Raw genomic sequence first — 15222 nt, forward strand, 5'->3', positions numbered from 1 at the left:
CTGAAATAGCTTCAAAACCAGGCTTTTATCATTATGGAGGTCTAGATATCATGTTTGCATATCTTCATATTCAGGGTAAAACTATGTGTGACAGGAGAGATGAAATTTGTTCTCTTCCCCCCGACCCCCAGAATCTTTGTTGCCAGAAGACTGTGTGGTTCCCCTCGACCGGAAGACACTAAAGATGATCTACCTACAGTGGAAGGCGTCAGTAGAGGTATATTTTTATGCTTTCAAAGATCTCTAACTGGTTTCTCTTTTTTTATTATTAATTTTTAATGCAATTTGTAAAAGTTACTTTCCATTTATAGTTATTAGAAAATACTGTCTATACTCCTTGTGTTGTATAATACATTCTTTTTAAAATAATTTTATTTATTTATGGATGTATTTTTGGCTGCTTTGGGTCTTTGTTGCTGCACGTGGACTTTTTAGTTTCTCAGAGCAGGGCCTACTTTTAGGTTGCAGTGTGTGGGTTCTCATTGCCATGGCTTCTCTTGTTTCAGAGCCTATAGGCTCTAGAGCACAGGCTCAGGAGTTGTGGCACACAGGCTTAGCTGCTCTGCGGCATGTGGAATCTTCCTGGTCCAGGGGCCCAAGCCCATGTCCCCTGCATCAGCAGGTGGATTTCCAACCACTGGACCCCCAGGGGAGTCTGTATAATACATTCTTGAGCTTATCTTACACCCAGTGGTTTGTACCTCCCACTGTTCCACCCTTATATTGCCCCTGCCTCCCATAACCACTAGTTTTTTCTCTGTATCTGAATCTGCTGCTTTTTTGTTTTATTAATTAGTTTGTTGTATTTTTAGGTTCCACATATGATGTTTATAGTATTTGTCTTTTCCTTTCTGATTTATTTCTTAGCATAATGCCCTCTAACTGGTTTCTTAAAAAAAAAGAAATCCTGTTCATCAAATGTAACATGAAGAGCTACATCCCTTGTATTAGAGAAAGGATGTATGTGAATGGTTGGATAACCTATGCATGTTTCTTTCAATTAGTCCCAGAGAAAAAGTTGCATTTAACTCCCTAACGTTGTTGTAGTGTAGGCTGGTATAAGGGTCAACTGTGGGTGACTCAGGTGCCTGTTTTAGGAGAGTCATTTATTTTTCTTTACATCTTTTTCTTCTGTCCACCCCTCAATCTTGTTATAATAGAGTAACAGCTACAAATTAGATTCATATTTACTTAACTTGGAAGCACCTCATTATTGGTACTCTGGTGGCCCATGATGGTTCTGACAGGCTATTAATTTCCCAGGCAGCTGGAGGAGGACTGGCTGAGAAGGTTAGAAAGGTAACGGAGACTCTGGAAAAGCCAGTCCTCTGTATCATGTAATGAGGAGAGGCTGGAATTCTGTTTACCTTAGTTGGTAGTTACTTAAATGTGCCCAAGGGCCATGCTAGAGGTACATTTTGAAATAAATAGTAAAATCAAGGTTTAGGGAACCATTATAGAATTATATGTTCAGGATAGTAGGTATTTCTTATCTTTTCATGTAAACACAGCTATGGGAAAAGTAGATTCATTTGTGTGCTCAGGTAGTAAAACCAAATACATTTTTTAAAAATTTCTTTTTTCTCCTCATTTGCATGGTGACCTTGTTGCTACCTAAATACATACACACACACACACACAAACGCATGGATACTTTAAATGTTTAAACTGACATTTGTGTTTATTAGGTTTCTTTCTCATTTGGGGAGTGTTCCTAGTGAGTTAAATGATGGTGTAAAAACTTAACCCCAGTGCCCTATAATTAATCATTATTATTATATGTATTTTAATTATAATTTCTAGAAAAGACAGAAGAAGATTGGTTAAAAAAAATGAGAATTCCTTGAACTGTAAGTACTACTTATTCTGGAGACCTGTATATGATCAGAAGGAAATGGATGTTGACATTATTTGGTTGTAATAGCTCATATGTACAATTGAAGAGTAAATATAAAAAATGTAGTCTGTTCCCATAGCAACCCTGTGTGCTGTTCACATGTGATGTTTTTATTTCCTTTAAATGTAGATCTTTTTGTGAAATACAACAAAGCTTAGATTGTTGCTACCAAATTTATTTTCCAACTTTATTTGTTAGAATATATTTTAGAGCATTCTGTCAATACATAGTTTATGATGAATTCTCTTCCCCATCGCCCCCCTGACAGATTGATATATGATGAGGGCTGGGAATTAGGGATATAGGTTATATTTAAATATTAAAAGATTCTCTAGGAAAAGAGGTAAAATATGTAGACAAATGCATGTTATATTTTAAACTTGACACAAACTGACATTAAAATAAACACATTGCACTTTTTTTTCAAATACCTAAATTATGAGATAAACACAGCTGCTACTATTTCAGTATATATCTGCATTTGATAAGAATTGAATATACTCTGCATTAACCATATGTTTTCTCTTTTCATTATAACTCTTATTTCTAAGAGTATTCTGTGTTTCCATTTCTCAGCTAACTCAGAAACGCACATATACCCAGTAAAAATATTTCTGTTTGTTTTAAATAAGGTTCTGCTGAAAGAAGGGGAAAGGCTAAAGATTTGGGAGAAGAGATTAGATATTTAAAGGACCCACAATGGCAATCCACTCCATTGTTCTTGCCTGGAGAATCCCAGGGATGGAGAAGCCTGGTGGGCTGCCGTCTGTGGGGTGGCACAGAGTCGGACACAACTGAAGCGACTTAGCAGCAGCAAAAAATGTGGGATAGATAGAGGAGGCGAGGAGATTCCAGAGAAAGGACTTGAACAAATTCATTCATTTGTTCAGCAAATGTTTATTGAGTTGCCTCAGTTTAGACATTTTTCTACACACCGAGGATGTAGCAGTGAAAACTGGCCTCATGGAGCTTATGTGAGGATTGAAGTTAGGAAGTGAGTGTTTACCTTTCCCCTCTGTGTGACAGCAGGATAAACAGCACACAGTAAGCATGGGCATATTTGGCAGTGGCTAATTCGGCAGGTCTTTTCTATATGCTGATTTTGTGTCAAGGACACTTTATGAACCATACTTTTGACTTTTGTGTTCATCTTTTACATTCATGCTAAACTGACTGCCCTCTGTGAACCTCATAGAGCAGACATCTCTAATTATTAGTCTTCTCTTGTTGGGGAATTTTATGAGTGCTGTAGCTATGTACAGGATTTTTATAATTGTAATGATAATGGGCCTTTTGGTTTTGTCTTTGGCATAATGATCAGTGGGCCTCAAGTGGTAAACAGAAATTTAAAAAGAAGGAAATAGCAAGAGAATGTGGTTGGCTCTTGGAGCCTCAAATCCTCTTCCTGCTGGTGGCCAGAGTATTTATACTGCCTCACTCCTTTAAGGAGGTAGGGCAGCCTGCTGGAAAGAGAATGGGGATTCCCATCTTGAAGTTCCTGCCGACCGGGTATGTGACCTTAAACAAATTGTCTTCTCAAAGCTGCAATTTTTTCACCTGAAAAAAAAAAAAAAAAAAAAAAACTGGTTTATGATACTCATCTGTCATGGGGATATTAAATGAGGATTAAATGAAATAAATTGTGCAAAGTTTTTGAAAAATAATAGGCTCTTAATAAGGGTTAATTCCCTTCCCCTGAGTATCTTTGTTGGTTGCAGCTTTGATTTGAAGTGCTCCTGGCAGAGCAATGTATTGACTTAATAAACTTGTTAACACATTTGCATGAATTAAGTGTATTTATTTTTAACTTTACAGTGTAAAAAGCTGGATCATCAGGGAATGGGACATAGACCAGGTTTTGATTTAGAAACAGAAGGTTGGGCAGAATCCAGAGGACAGGCTCTTGAATGAAGCAAGACCAGGCAGGGTGTGGGAGCTGTGGGGACAGTGTGAAATTCTGGATGCTAGTTGTAGGGGTGTGTAAATAGTCATGAGCTTGGGAAACTGACAACAAACTCCATTCTTGTCACCATTCTGTCTGGACTTGTCTGGGCTTGTGTTTGTTTGCAGTTGAATTCTCCATCTTCCAGGTACTGTTGAAGATCCTGATCATCAAGAAAGAGAGCTCAGTGCCAACCCGAAGGATAATGTAGAGTGATATAGTCATTGGACTGAAATTGGTTTGAATAATCTGTTCAACTATTCTGATCAGTTTCCTGAATACTAATAAAAAACTCAGCAAAAGAGGTAATAACTTGAATAATTTATTATCTAATTTTGAAGATACTTGCCCTATTTTATTTCATGAAGAAAATAAGACCCAGGAAACTTGAGTAGATTATTTTAAAAACTGCATTGGAATAGAAGGATAGGCCCCTTTACCCAAATGTGGGTCAATGATTCCATTTGTAGAATTTCAAATCCAGAAAGCTCTGAAAACCAAAAGTTGTTTTGTTTTGTTTCTTAAATGTCTGGCATTAAAACTAAGTTGGCAGCAAAATTTGACCTGAACAGTCAGGTTAGTTGTACTCCTTATTTACCCCAGTTAGTGTGACTTTTCAGAAATTTCACTGGAGAAATATTAATGTGTTTAATTACCAGGGGTGCCCTAGACCTCACTCAGAACTTTCTGAATTCTGAAACAATTCTTACCTCAAGGATTTTGGTTAGGGATTGTGGGACTTGCACTATACTACAGTAACTATTATTTTTATTATTGCTATTATTTTAGTTTAATTGTACTTAACAGATTTCAAATGTGAAAATTCATATTTGAAAAACAAGGTGTGATTTCTCATTATCCAACATGTAGGCATTTATGTAATCCCTATTTTCAGAAAGGGAGCATTGCCTACCTTATCTTACCTTCTACTCTTCTCATCCTGTTTTATCTTCTCCAGGGAATAAACCTCCAGGCTTCTCTAGAGGGCCGGCAGCTGCCTGTCTGTGGATGTTTGTTTCTTAAACAGACTTTTAACTGACTTTCCTATTTAGAGCCCCACCTCTAGCCCTGAATTTTCCAGTTGCTGAAATTTTAGGGGTTATGCAGAGTAAACGGTATTTCTTCTTGGCTTTCTATAATTCAAGTTTTGTTTCTTAATTGTTTTTCCAAATTAGTTAACACTAGGCCTTTTGCTTTCCAGTTTTTAATTATTTTGTTGCTGTGATCTTTTTTCTTACAGTTTATATTAATACTTAAAAATAATAATCATATCCCCATTCTCCTAATGCTCCCCCCACCCCCCAAAAAAAGCCTCTACATTCTCCTGGGGTTTCAATGAGAGAGTGGAAGCTAACTATTTGTATTCCTTCTGCTTGGTTGGGAATTGAGTGTTCTATTTAAAATAGCTCAACATTTTCCCTAGTTCATTTTGTACAGTTTCAGTTTATCTTTCTGCTAGACCATAAGTCTGATCCAGACAGAGACCAAGGTATCCAATGTTTGATTGAACTCCCTGAGATCTTGCTCTCTGTGCAGGCTCCTAGTGCTGTTGTGAAACTGGACTCACCTTTGGCCTAGAATGGAATGATTTCAGACAAGAGATGATAAGTATTAGGGTTGAAACACAGATGGCTGCAGAGGAGACTGGCATCTGGCAAATCTTTGCTTTCTTAGGGCCCTTCAGTAGCAACATTTATGGATTTCTAATGAATACACCACCATGGCTGTGCATAAGGGTAATAGTATAAATATTTAACAGTGAGTATGGCATAGCTAATGACCAATTCTGAGACTCTGTGCCGTATTGAAGCGTATCAGCTAACTATCCACCCAGGCTTGTACTTAGGGTCCAGGATGCCCCCAGCTTTCTCCAGCCACTACCTTTATTACCTTGCCCTAATTTCCAGAATGAAGCTTTAGAAAAATGGGCTGGGATGACTTTCCCCACCTCCCAGGCTTCCTCTTCAAATCTTACACTCCTCAAGTGTCCCTATGCATAGTGGCAAATACTTGGTGCTTGGAAACAGATTATGGTTATCGCCTTGGGAGAGGCGTATGACCTCAAATAGAGGGATGGGATGTAGGAGGCAGTGGTAATGTGAGGTTAGAATGAGCAAAGTCAGTCTTATCCAGAGGACATTTCTTTGTTGGCAGACTTATCCCAGGCCACCGAGTCCTGAGCATTTCCCCTGTTGATTCAGCCCAGCAGACACTCTGCATGACTGCCGTCCCATTGTCCCCCTTCCCTAATCTCTTCCAGCTTCCTGTATCCTTCATCCAGCTTCTAGGGGAAGGACGAGGGAAGAGCCAGAAAGGAGGAGTTTTAGTAGAGAGGCGCTACCTCTGAATGGCCAAATAGTGCAGTGCAGACTGGTGGAAGGTGAAAGCTGGAGGTGCTAGAGCAACAAGGGGTCCCCCAGAGAAACAGCTACGGAGGCACAGATGGATGCTTTCCTATTCTTTCAATTCATGTCATTCATATATATATATATATGTAACAAGGTAAAAATGTATATAAGACATGTTTTTGAGTAAAAATTCAGATCAAAACTTTTGGTAGGGAAATCAGATAAAAGCTTTCGGTAGGGGAAGAAAGGACATAGAATGAGAATTGAGAAGCTACTACCTCTATTTTAAATGATTCTCCTCTGTTACAGGGTCTTTGGTTACACCGCTTTGGAAGCTTCATCTTGGTTTCAGACTTTCTGCCATATGGCATCTCCAGGGGAGAAACCTGGGGCTGATTTAAGCATTCCAAATTGTGGAGTATTTGGAACTGTAGATTCAAGGGTTAAATTTCTGGTTTCCATGAGCTCTTCCTGTGTACCCCCTTGTTTTTCCACATCTTGTTAAGCAGTAATAATTAGAGAAAGATTTGAATGTTTCTTTGCTTGCCAAAAACTACTTCTAAGATTATTTTCTTTACCTCATCATAGCAATGGTTTGTAGGACAGCAAAGTGAGATTGTGCTGGTCATCACATTCTAGAGGAATAGAATAGAACTTGAGAGCTGAAAAACCTGGTTGGATGAACTGAGGGCATGAAGGAGTGTTAATCACAGGGATCCTCTGACCCGGGGTAGCCCTCCTCTCTGGAGGCTGCCACCTTGTTAGGGCAGTGAGGATCTGACTGTAGACGTTATCTGAGAGTACTGTGACCCTCAGAACTGCTGATGTGGTCACTGACTGTGTTTACATTACTCCTCAGTTGAAGTTGTCCCTATCTTTGTTCAGTCTTAATCTTTAGTAAAGCCCATGCTCAGACTCATTCACTGAGAAGGCAGTTCAGGTCCATATACAATTATTGAGCACCTCTGAACGTCAGAGGCTGTGTTAGCTCTTGGGGTGACAAGGGTGACGCTGTCTTTGCCTTTGAACTTAGTCTAGTGGGAAGAAACAGATACACAAACAGCTTAAACGAACTGTGGTTCTGAGGAATAAATTGGGGAAAACAGAGCCTATTGACTAGTTAAATCTGAGAGCTAAGAGAAAGAAGTGTCTAGGGTCACTTTCAGATACTGCCAGCCTTTTTCTCCTCAATTCTGTCTGTCCTTTGTACTTTCTTTCAACAGATCCACTTTGCTGGGGGGGAGGGGGCACAGTCCTTAAGTGTGATCCCTGAGCCCCGACTTCAGCTGTCTGCTCTATTCTCCATCTTCTCACAGGGCAGGAATTTCCAAAGCTCTTGCCTCCAGCTCCAGGCCTCTCTTCTAACAGCACACTCACATTTCCCAGGACCTCCTTCATTGCTCCAGCTGCCCCCTACACTGCAGTCTCAGTGTGCCCAAACTTCTAGTCCCCAAAGCTGTGTGTCCTGCTGCCCTATCCATGCTGCCTGGGACACCCTCTACAGAAGGAAATGGAAATGGACAGAAGTCGCATGCAACATTGTCCAATGTATGTATGTCAGCCACATACATAATTCAGACTTTTCTACTAGCCACATTAAAAAGCAAAAAGAAACAGATGAAATTAATTTTAATAATATATTAACCTAATGTACTCACCATACTATCATTTCAACACATGAATATAAAAGTTATTGAGATATTTTACCTCATTTTTTTCATATGGAACCTTCGAAATTCAGTATGTATTTTAATCTCACTTGAAAGTGAAAAGTGAAAGTGAAAGTCGTTCAGTTGTGTCCAATTGTGTCCAATTTGCGACTCCTGGACTATACAGCCCATGGGATTCTCCAGGCCAGAATACTGGAGTAGGTAGCTGTTGCCTTCTCCAGGGGATCTTCCCAACCAAGGGATGGAACCCAGGTCTCCTGCAGTGCAGGTGGATTCTTTACGAGCTGAGCTACCAGGGATGCCTCAGTCTCACTTGGACCAGTCATATTTCACGTGTGGCTTGTGACTCCTATATTAGAGAACACAAGTCTAGAATGGAAAAGGTAGTATTTGAGGCTGGGCAAAAAGTTCTTGTAAGAAGTATGCTAGGATACATAGAAGTATGATAGGATACATACATGATAAGCATCACATATTTTTATGATTCATCTATAGTCTCTGTTCCTTATGGTTTTCCCCTAATATTTAGAGAAGCTTTTGAGATTTCAGTGTTTCTCAGCAGTGCTAAAAATCCTTGCTCAGATGCTGGGAAGGGATATGTCAAGAGAGAGTAGCTCACCGCCCTGTCCTCCTCTGCCCCTCCCTAGTAGAACCCCAAGAGGAAGGTGAAATTCTGAGCATAGAGCCCCTCCCTGCTTGGAGAGTGCCTTCCAGAGCTCATTGTGCAATTCCTGGGTTTTGTTTTAGAAGTAAATTGCTTTTCTTCACAGTTCCTTTTCAAAATTTTCATACCTTAGCTGCCTGAAACAAAATGTATTTGCTTTACAATGGTTATTACAGCCCAAGCCACCATGTATCTGGGATTTTTCCAGGATGGTGTTAATTTTCAATACTGTCTCTTTCAGTCCACGCTTCTTAGATTTTAGTTCAGAAAATAGGATCTTTCTATCACACTCTTGAGTGTGAAATATTGGAAGGTACTGTGGTGATCAACCAACTGGCGCTCACCAGTTCCCAGAACTTAGAACTGAATTCTGGATGCTTCTCTCTAGTGTCAGTAGACTGCTCCTTTCCCTGGGGAGCTGAAATAGTTTCTGGGGAGACCATGTCTTTTCAGGCAACAAAGCGTGTACCTGGGCAGTAACCCTTCTTTCTCAGGAGGCCTAGTTTATACTACTGTTCATAAATCTGTCTTGAGTTTTAAGGGGTGCCTTGTTTTAAAGAAGAGATTTCTAAAGTTATGTAGAAGCAACAAAGCTTTCTAAAAATATTTTTGGCCCGCTGATAAAGAAGAATTAAAAAAAAAAAAAAAAGGGTGGAGGAGGGGAGAATTATACAGGTCCTGGGAGAGTGGCATTAGCCACTGGGACACCAGCCAGATATTGGTGCTCACAAACTGGGGGAGACTATGGTTTTTACTGTTACTGTTCAAAATGCTGTTCACGTTCTCTTCCTCAACTAAAATTATTTCACTTTCAAGGCCTAGTGGGCGGTGGGATGGGGTAGGGCTTTTGCAGAAGGCCTGCCTTCCACACGGGCCGCCCGGGGAAGTGACCAGTGTCCTGCTCGGTGGGCCCAGGGCGACAGGGGCAGGGAGGCATGGTCTGGGCTGGAGGTGAGGGTGGGCGGTGGGAGGGGAGTGGAGGTTTTCCCGGCTGTCAGTCTCCCAGCGTCCCCGGCTTTCCAGGTAGGGACGACCCCTCCCACGCAGCGCGGTTCGGGCGGGTGGGAAGGAGGGGCTGGGCTGCGAGCGCCCGCCCCTCCATCTATCACATGGCCGGAGAGCCACAAAAACAACAGCTTTGGCCAAGACCGTGACTTCAGGAAAGGGAACGCAGGGCTCTCGCCGCCAGCCCCCACCCCATGGAGGAGAGTTTTCTTGAATCCTTTGGGAGGCTGAGCCTCCGGCAGCAGCAGCCACCGCCGCCTCGGCCGCCAGCCCCGCCGCCCCTGCGTGGGACACCTCCGCGCCGCCACAGCTTTCGGAAACACCTCTACCTCCTGCGAGGCCTCCCGGGCTCGGGGAAAACTACACTGGCCAGGTAATGATGCGCCGCGCGCCGAGTCCCCGTCGGGCTCCGGTCCAGCCCGCGCCTGCCGAGGGGAAGCCGGGCCACCCGGTTCCCGGCCGGGCCGCGGGCCTGAGACGCGGCGGCCCGTGCCGTGGGTTCCCAGGCTGCGCCCTCGCGGGAGGACGGTGGTCTGCACCGCGCCTGGCGCGAGCCCCCATGGCACCGCCCCCCCCCCGCCCCCCACCGCGCGGACCCCTGCCAGCGGGGCTGGACGCCTTCTCCCCGACTCTCGCAGCCTGGGGTCGGGGGCCCAAGGGCAGCCTTCTTTGGGAAAGCCCGATGGCGACTGCAGAGGAGACCGCCGGGCCGCCCGCTGGCGTGCAGGCACCCGCCACAGTGCGTCAACAGGCGTTTTAAACCAGAGCGGAGACGCTCGGGCCGGGGGTCGGGGCCGGGCCAGGGCGCGCGATCGCGTAGAATATCTGGCAGGTCGAGGCAGCCCCGCGTGTGCTTTGGCGACTGCGGAGGCGCACAGGTGCCCCTGGAAGGGGGTCGCGTGGCCTCGCAGGCCGTCACCGACACAGCCTTTCAACTGTCCCCAAGGCGCCCAAATTAGTTTACCCGCGAATTGCGTCAGCTGCCCCCGTATCGGGGCAGCGTGAATGACACGGGCTTGTTGCCTTGGCCACCTTGCTAGGCCTGCCGCTCCAGCCTCAACTCCCACCACTCTGCAGCGTTGAACTGTTTCTCTCCTTGGCTTTGCTGACGCTGGCCCGCCTGCCTGGTTTGCCTTTGCCTGGCTTGCCCCTCCGTTGCCCTTTCTCTTAACTGATTACAACAGCGCTTTAAGACTCAAGTCTGTTATCCTCGTACTCAGGGCTCCTCCGCTTCCTGTTTACACCTCTGCGGCTGTGCTCAGTTTTGCACATGGTTTTGTTTATCCTGTAAGTTTCTTGAAGGTGGGGGCCATATCTTACCCTGCAAAAGCGCAGTGTCTGGCAGTAGTATGTGTTCAGTAGAAGTGGTCCCTGGCCCTCAAAGAGCTTTCCATCTCACCAGAGACATAAGGCTAGCTAGCTGTAGAATCATAGGGGCTGGCCGTGGAACTGTGGAACCTTAGAAAAAGAATCCAGGTGGCAGCGTACAATCAGAAGCGGATTTGAATGGTACACAAAGAACGTGGGAGGAAGGGTTGGGTCCTGTAGGGTCAGGGAAAGATGACAGCCCTGGGGATGTTCTTCCAGTTTTAATTAGGATTCCTGGCTGATTTGCCTTTAGCAAAACCTTATTGCTACATTTTCACAGATTCAAGGAACTGGTGACTTCCAAATGGCCATTGGTACCCTTTTCTAAGAACGACACACATTTCAATAGGTCTTTTCTCTGAGTGGAGAATGGGGAAGCTTTCCTGGAACCTGGCAGAACTTGATTATTTTATGATAGTCATGGTGGGTACATCTGTTACCAACCAGATACTTCTTGCAGTCAAACCCTCTTCAGTTTTACTTTGGCCTTGCTGATCTGTCGCCTCTCACACACTGTGTCCAAGAAGGGAATAAACGTCTTTGGCCAGATTTTGTTTCGAGCTACCCAGAGGGGAGTAATATGGTGAGTGCAGGGTGCACAGAATTGAACAGCAGAAGTGGTGTGTTTTAGGCCTCAACTTTCTTCATTTCCAAAGCTAGTGCATTGGCCTGGTTGATCTTAAGGTCCCTTCTGGCTCTAACAGCTACACTTTTAAGATTTTAATTCCTGGTTGACTTTTGGCCAAGTGGAAGACACCAGATAAGAGACCAACTTATTAAAGAACGTCTCTCTAGGAATGGCTGCCATGAGCACTGGCCTGGAAGTCTGAAGACTTTGCTTTTAGATCCTCATTGTCACAAAACAGTTTGGTGACTTTGGACAGTCACCTGTTCTTTACTTTCCTTATAAGTGAATAGTAAGAGATTAGGTTAGATGATTTACTGAAGATCTTTCTAGCTCTTAATTTCTAATTGTAAGACTTAAAAGTGTTTTGTTAGTAAAGGCTAGGTAAAGAGCTCTGAACTTTGAGTCAATTTATGGCTTTTCTTTTTTTCTGGCCGCACCCAATGGTTCATGGGACCTTAGTTCCTGGAACAGGGATCGGGCCTGTGCCTCTGCATTGGAAATGCAGAATCTTAACTACTGGACCACTAGGGAAGTCCTAATTTATGGCTTCAAATCCAAGCTCTGCCATGGAATAGCTGTGCTCTCAACTCCTCAGTTTCTTTCCCTGTTAAACAGGGAAATCTGCTCCATCTGCTTCAGAGGACTCCTGTGAGGATTACATCTGTGTGAGAGAACTTGTTAAACCTTAAACCGCTGTATACATTTTAAGAGGTGTTCATTTCTGCTGAAGATGTTGACCAGCTGAGATCATCTTCATGGTGTTCCTGGGGAGAAGCCTGACTCTGAAGTGAAGGAGGCAGCTGGGAGCTGACGTTGTGAGGTCTCTTGATAGGCTGGACCTGGGCAATTCTGAGAACACAGAACTTTGGCCCTGCTTTGAGGTGGGTTGTGTATTTACATGGAAATCAGGAGAACAGGCAAGGATACAAGCCACAGCTCAGCAAGGAGAGAGGCCTGCAGTGAGGATGCAGAACGTCACAGGCCATTTGTGGGGAGAAAAGGAGGATTGCAAATTGTTTTTAAAAAAAATACACGTAGGTAAGAAAGTAGTAAAAACTGTAAGGCTATCTTATGTATTGTTGGATTCTGGGAAATTCATATTTTTATTATTCTATGTATATTCCAAATTTTCTATAATGAGCATGTATTTCTTGAATCAGGAAAATAAAACTTAAAAAAAAAATTGGAGGAGATCTGCTTTTACAAATGCAGGTTCATCTTTTTTTCTACTTAACTTTCATTTCTCATTTGATTAAACAAATAAAAATGCTTTTGAAATTAGGCTCTGTCTGGTGTCCCAAATCAATGTTAGATTTCTGTGCTTTTCATCTGTATGTTTTCACACTTTGCAGGGACTGGAATGTGGAAAACATCTATTTAAATTCTATGGGCATGTTAAAAAACAGTTGAAGTTTTTATCTGCCTTAAAATTTTTAAGTACATCAGAGTACTAAAAAATTAGCTTCCCTGCTATATGTGTTTTATCACCTTTATTTCATTTAAAAAGCATTTCAAAAATAGGTTATTGTCATTGGCCTGTAAACTCTACTTCCAGGAATTCATCCTAAGGCAATAACTGGACAAGTGCATGAGATTAGAGGGATGTTAAGCACAGAGTTTTGATGTCCTAGAAAAAAATGTGAGCCAACTTAAGTGTACAAAAATAGAGGATTGGCTTATAAGTCACGTGTTATTAATGAAAACATAGATGTACGTTTGACATCTATGTTCTAATATACACAAAAATACCATTTTTTGTTTTAAGAAATGTGTAAAAAGATAAGTATCTATAGTTGATTTTTAGGCAGTGGGTAGAATACAGACTTTTGCCCCTGACTTTCTCATTTTTTTCTCAACTTTTTCCATAAAAAGTTTGCAAACTTTTTAAAGGTGAAAATAACTTTTTAAGTTAACTGCAAGTAGTTTTATTCAATAACTTGGCTCGATAGACATAGGTTGTATGATGAAGCATTTATTAAATAACCAAGTAAATCAGTAATTTTTTATATAAAGGGCTTCCCTAGGGTTATTCTTGGTTTGGACATACAAAGAAGTTTTTTTTAATCTGTAAGGAGACTGATTTTAATTACTCAGGGCTATTAATTGTTTAATTATGAACTATTTTATTACATTTTATTAGCCTGTGAACTAGTATAGATCATTTGATTGAACACCTCAGGTTCTTTTTCATTAAAATGGAGCTAATATTCCTTTAGTTAGTTTATTGTGAGGATTTAAGATACTGTGGTAAACAATCATCCTGTTGCTTGGGGCTGGTGCCCTGGGATGACCCAGAGGGATGGGATGAGGAGGGAGGTGGGATGGAGGTTCAGGATGGGGAACATGTGTACATCCGTGGTGGATTCATGTCAGTGTATGGCAAAACCAGTACAATATTATAAAGTAATTAGCCTCCAGTTAAAATAAATTTATATTAAAAAAAACAATCATCCTGTGATTATGAATGTGAAAGCACTGTAGAATGTGTGGTCTTCATAAATACCAACTATTGTTAATTATTCACTAGTCAACAATAGAAGTATTTCCTAAGTACTGATAAGACTATTAACACCTCAGATGGTAAAGAATCTGCCAGAAATGCGACCTGGGTTCAATCCAGGGTTGGGAAGATCCCCAGGAAGAGGGCTTGGCAACCCACTCCAGTATTCTTGCCTGGTGAATTCCCATGGACAGAGGAGCCTGGTGGGCTGCAGTGCATGGTGGCTCAAAGAATTGGACACGACTGGTTGGATGGCATCGCTGACTTGATGGACGTGAGTCTCAGTGAACTCCGGGAGTTGGTGATGGACAGGGAGGCCTGGCGTGCTGCGATTCATGGGGTCACAAAGAGTCGGACACGACTGAGTGACTGATCTGATCTGATCTGAAGTGACTAAGCACAGTAAGGTATATATAATATAAGGTTGAGAGAAGGAGCCTACACATGACTAACAAATGGAAGATAGTAACCAGCACACTGCTGTGGGTAAGTAAAGTCTCATGGGAAGTAGCCTCTTCTGTGCTGGTGGTGGTCAAGGCCAGTGGAGTCACTGAGGATGGTTATTAGGAGGATAGGATAATTAGGGAAGAGCTAGTCTCTTCCATGTGGAGGTGGTTCTCAGACTGCCCTGGAAGACCAGGAGGATGTCTGAAGACCAGAAAGCCAAGGAAAAGGATTAGCATCATACATAAGATGATGGGGATAGGAAAGACCTTGAGTGTTCTAGGCTCACGAGTAGCAGGGCTTGATTGCAGTGAATTGTTCATATTGAGTGTGTTGGTTAGGTAACCCCATGGCCAGACCACGGAGAATGTTAAAAAGCTGGATAAAAAAGTATAGGATTGAGAGAAGAAATAGAATTCCAATTCCAAGACCCTTTTACCCTCAGCAGGTGATCCAGAACTATTTGTTTCCACAGCTGAACTGATATATACTCATTTGGATCTGCACCTGTTCTTTCCTCTGACTTCAATGAAAACATCTGTGGATTTCTGTTTACTTCTGTGCTTTCTTCTGTGTGTGTGTGTGTAATGTCCCCCCTTTGAGGACATTTTAACCGTTTTTAAGTGTGTCCGATTCAGGGCTATTAATTACGTGATATGCTGTCATCACCACTGTCTTTTATAAAAAATTTTTATCACCACAAACAGAAACTCTATCCATTAAGCAATGCATCTCCCTTCCCCTCAGCTCCTGGTA

General features: G+C 42.6%; 2 protein-coding genes across 19 annotated transcripts in view; both read left to right on the plus strand.

Annotated features, from left to right (window-relative positions):
• The window catches only part of N4BP2L2 (NEDD4 binding protein 2 like 2), a 67011-nt gene extending 57554 nt beyond the window's left edge, over positions 1 to 9457 (plus strand). For 5 of the 8 annotated variants that reach the window (XM_005891009.3, XM_070380448.1, XM_070380451.1 and 2 more), the window contains 3 exons: positions 132 to 217; positions 1804 to 1850; positions 3988 to 9457. In XM_005891009.3, coding sequence (XP_005891071.1) covers positions 132 to 217; positions 1804 to 1827 — 110 coding nt within the window. In that variant the 3' untranslated portion in view covers positions 1828 to 1850; positions 3988 to 9457. Of the gene's footprint in view, positions 1 to 131; positions 218 to 1803; positions 1851 to 3967 lie in introns of those variants that run through there. The other 3 variants (XM_070380447.1, XM_070380445.1, XM_070380446.1) reach the window with 3 other exon arrangements.
• A 125-nt stretch (positions 9458 to 9582) lies between these two features.
• Positions 9583 to 15222, plus strand: part of N4BP2L1 (NEDD4 binding protein 2 like 1) — a 63928-nt gene continuing 58288 nt past the window's right edge. For all 11 annotated transcript variants that reach the window (XR_011466307.1, XR_011466308.1, XR_011466309.1 and 8 more), the window contains exon 1: positions 9583 to 9899. Coding sequence is in view for 7 of the 11 variants with exons in the window: in XM_070380459.1 (XP_070236560.1) it covers positions 9721 to 9899 (179 nt within the window). In the remaining 4 variants the exon portion in view is untranslated. The remainder of the gene's footprint in view (positions 9900 to 15222) is intronic.

This window comes from Bos mutus, chromosome 12 (genome assembly GCF_027580195.1).
Source record: "Bos mutus isolate GX-2022 chromosome 12, NWIPB_WYAK_1.1, whole genome shotgun sequence".
NCBI classification, from domain to species: Eukaryota; Metazoa; Chordata; class Mammalia; order Artiodactyla; family Bovidae; genus Bos; species Bos mutus.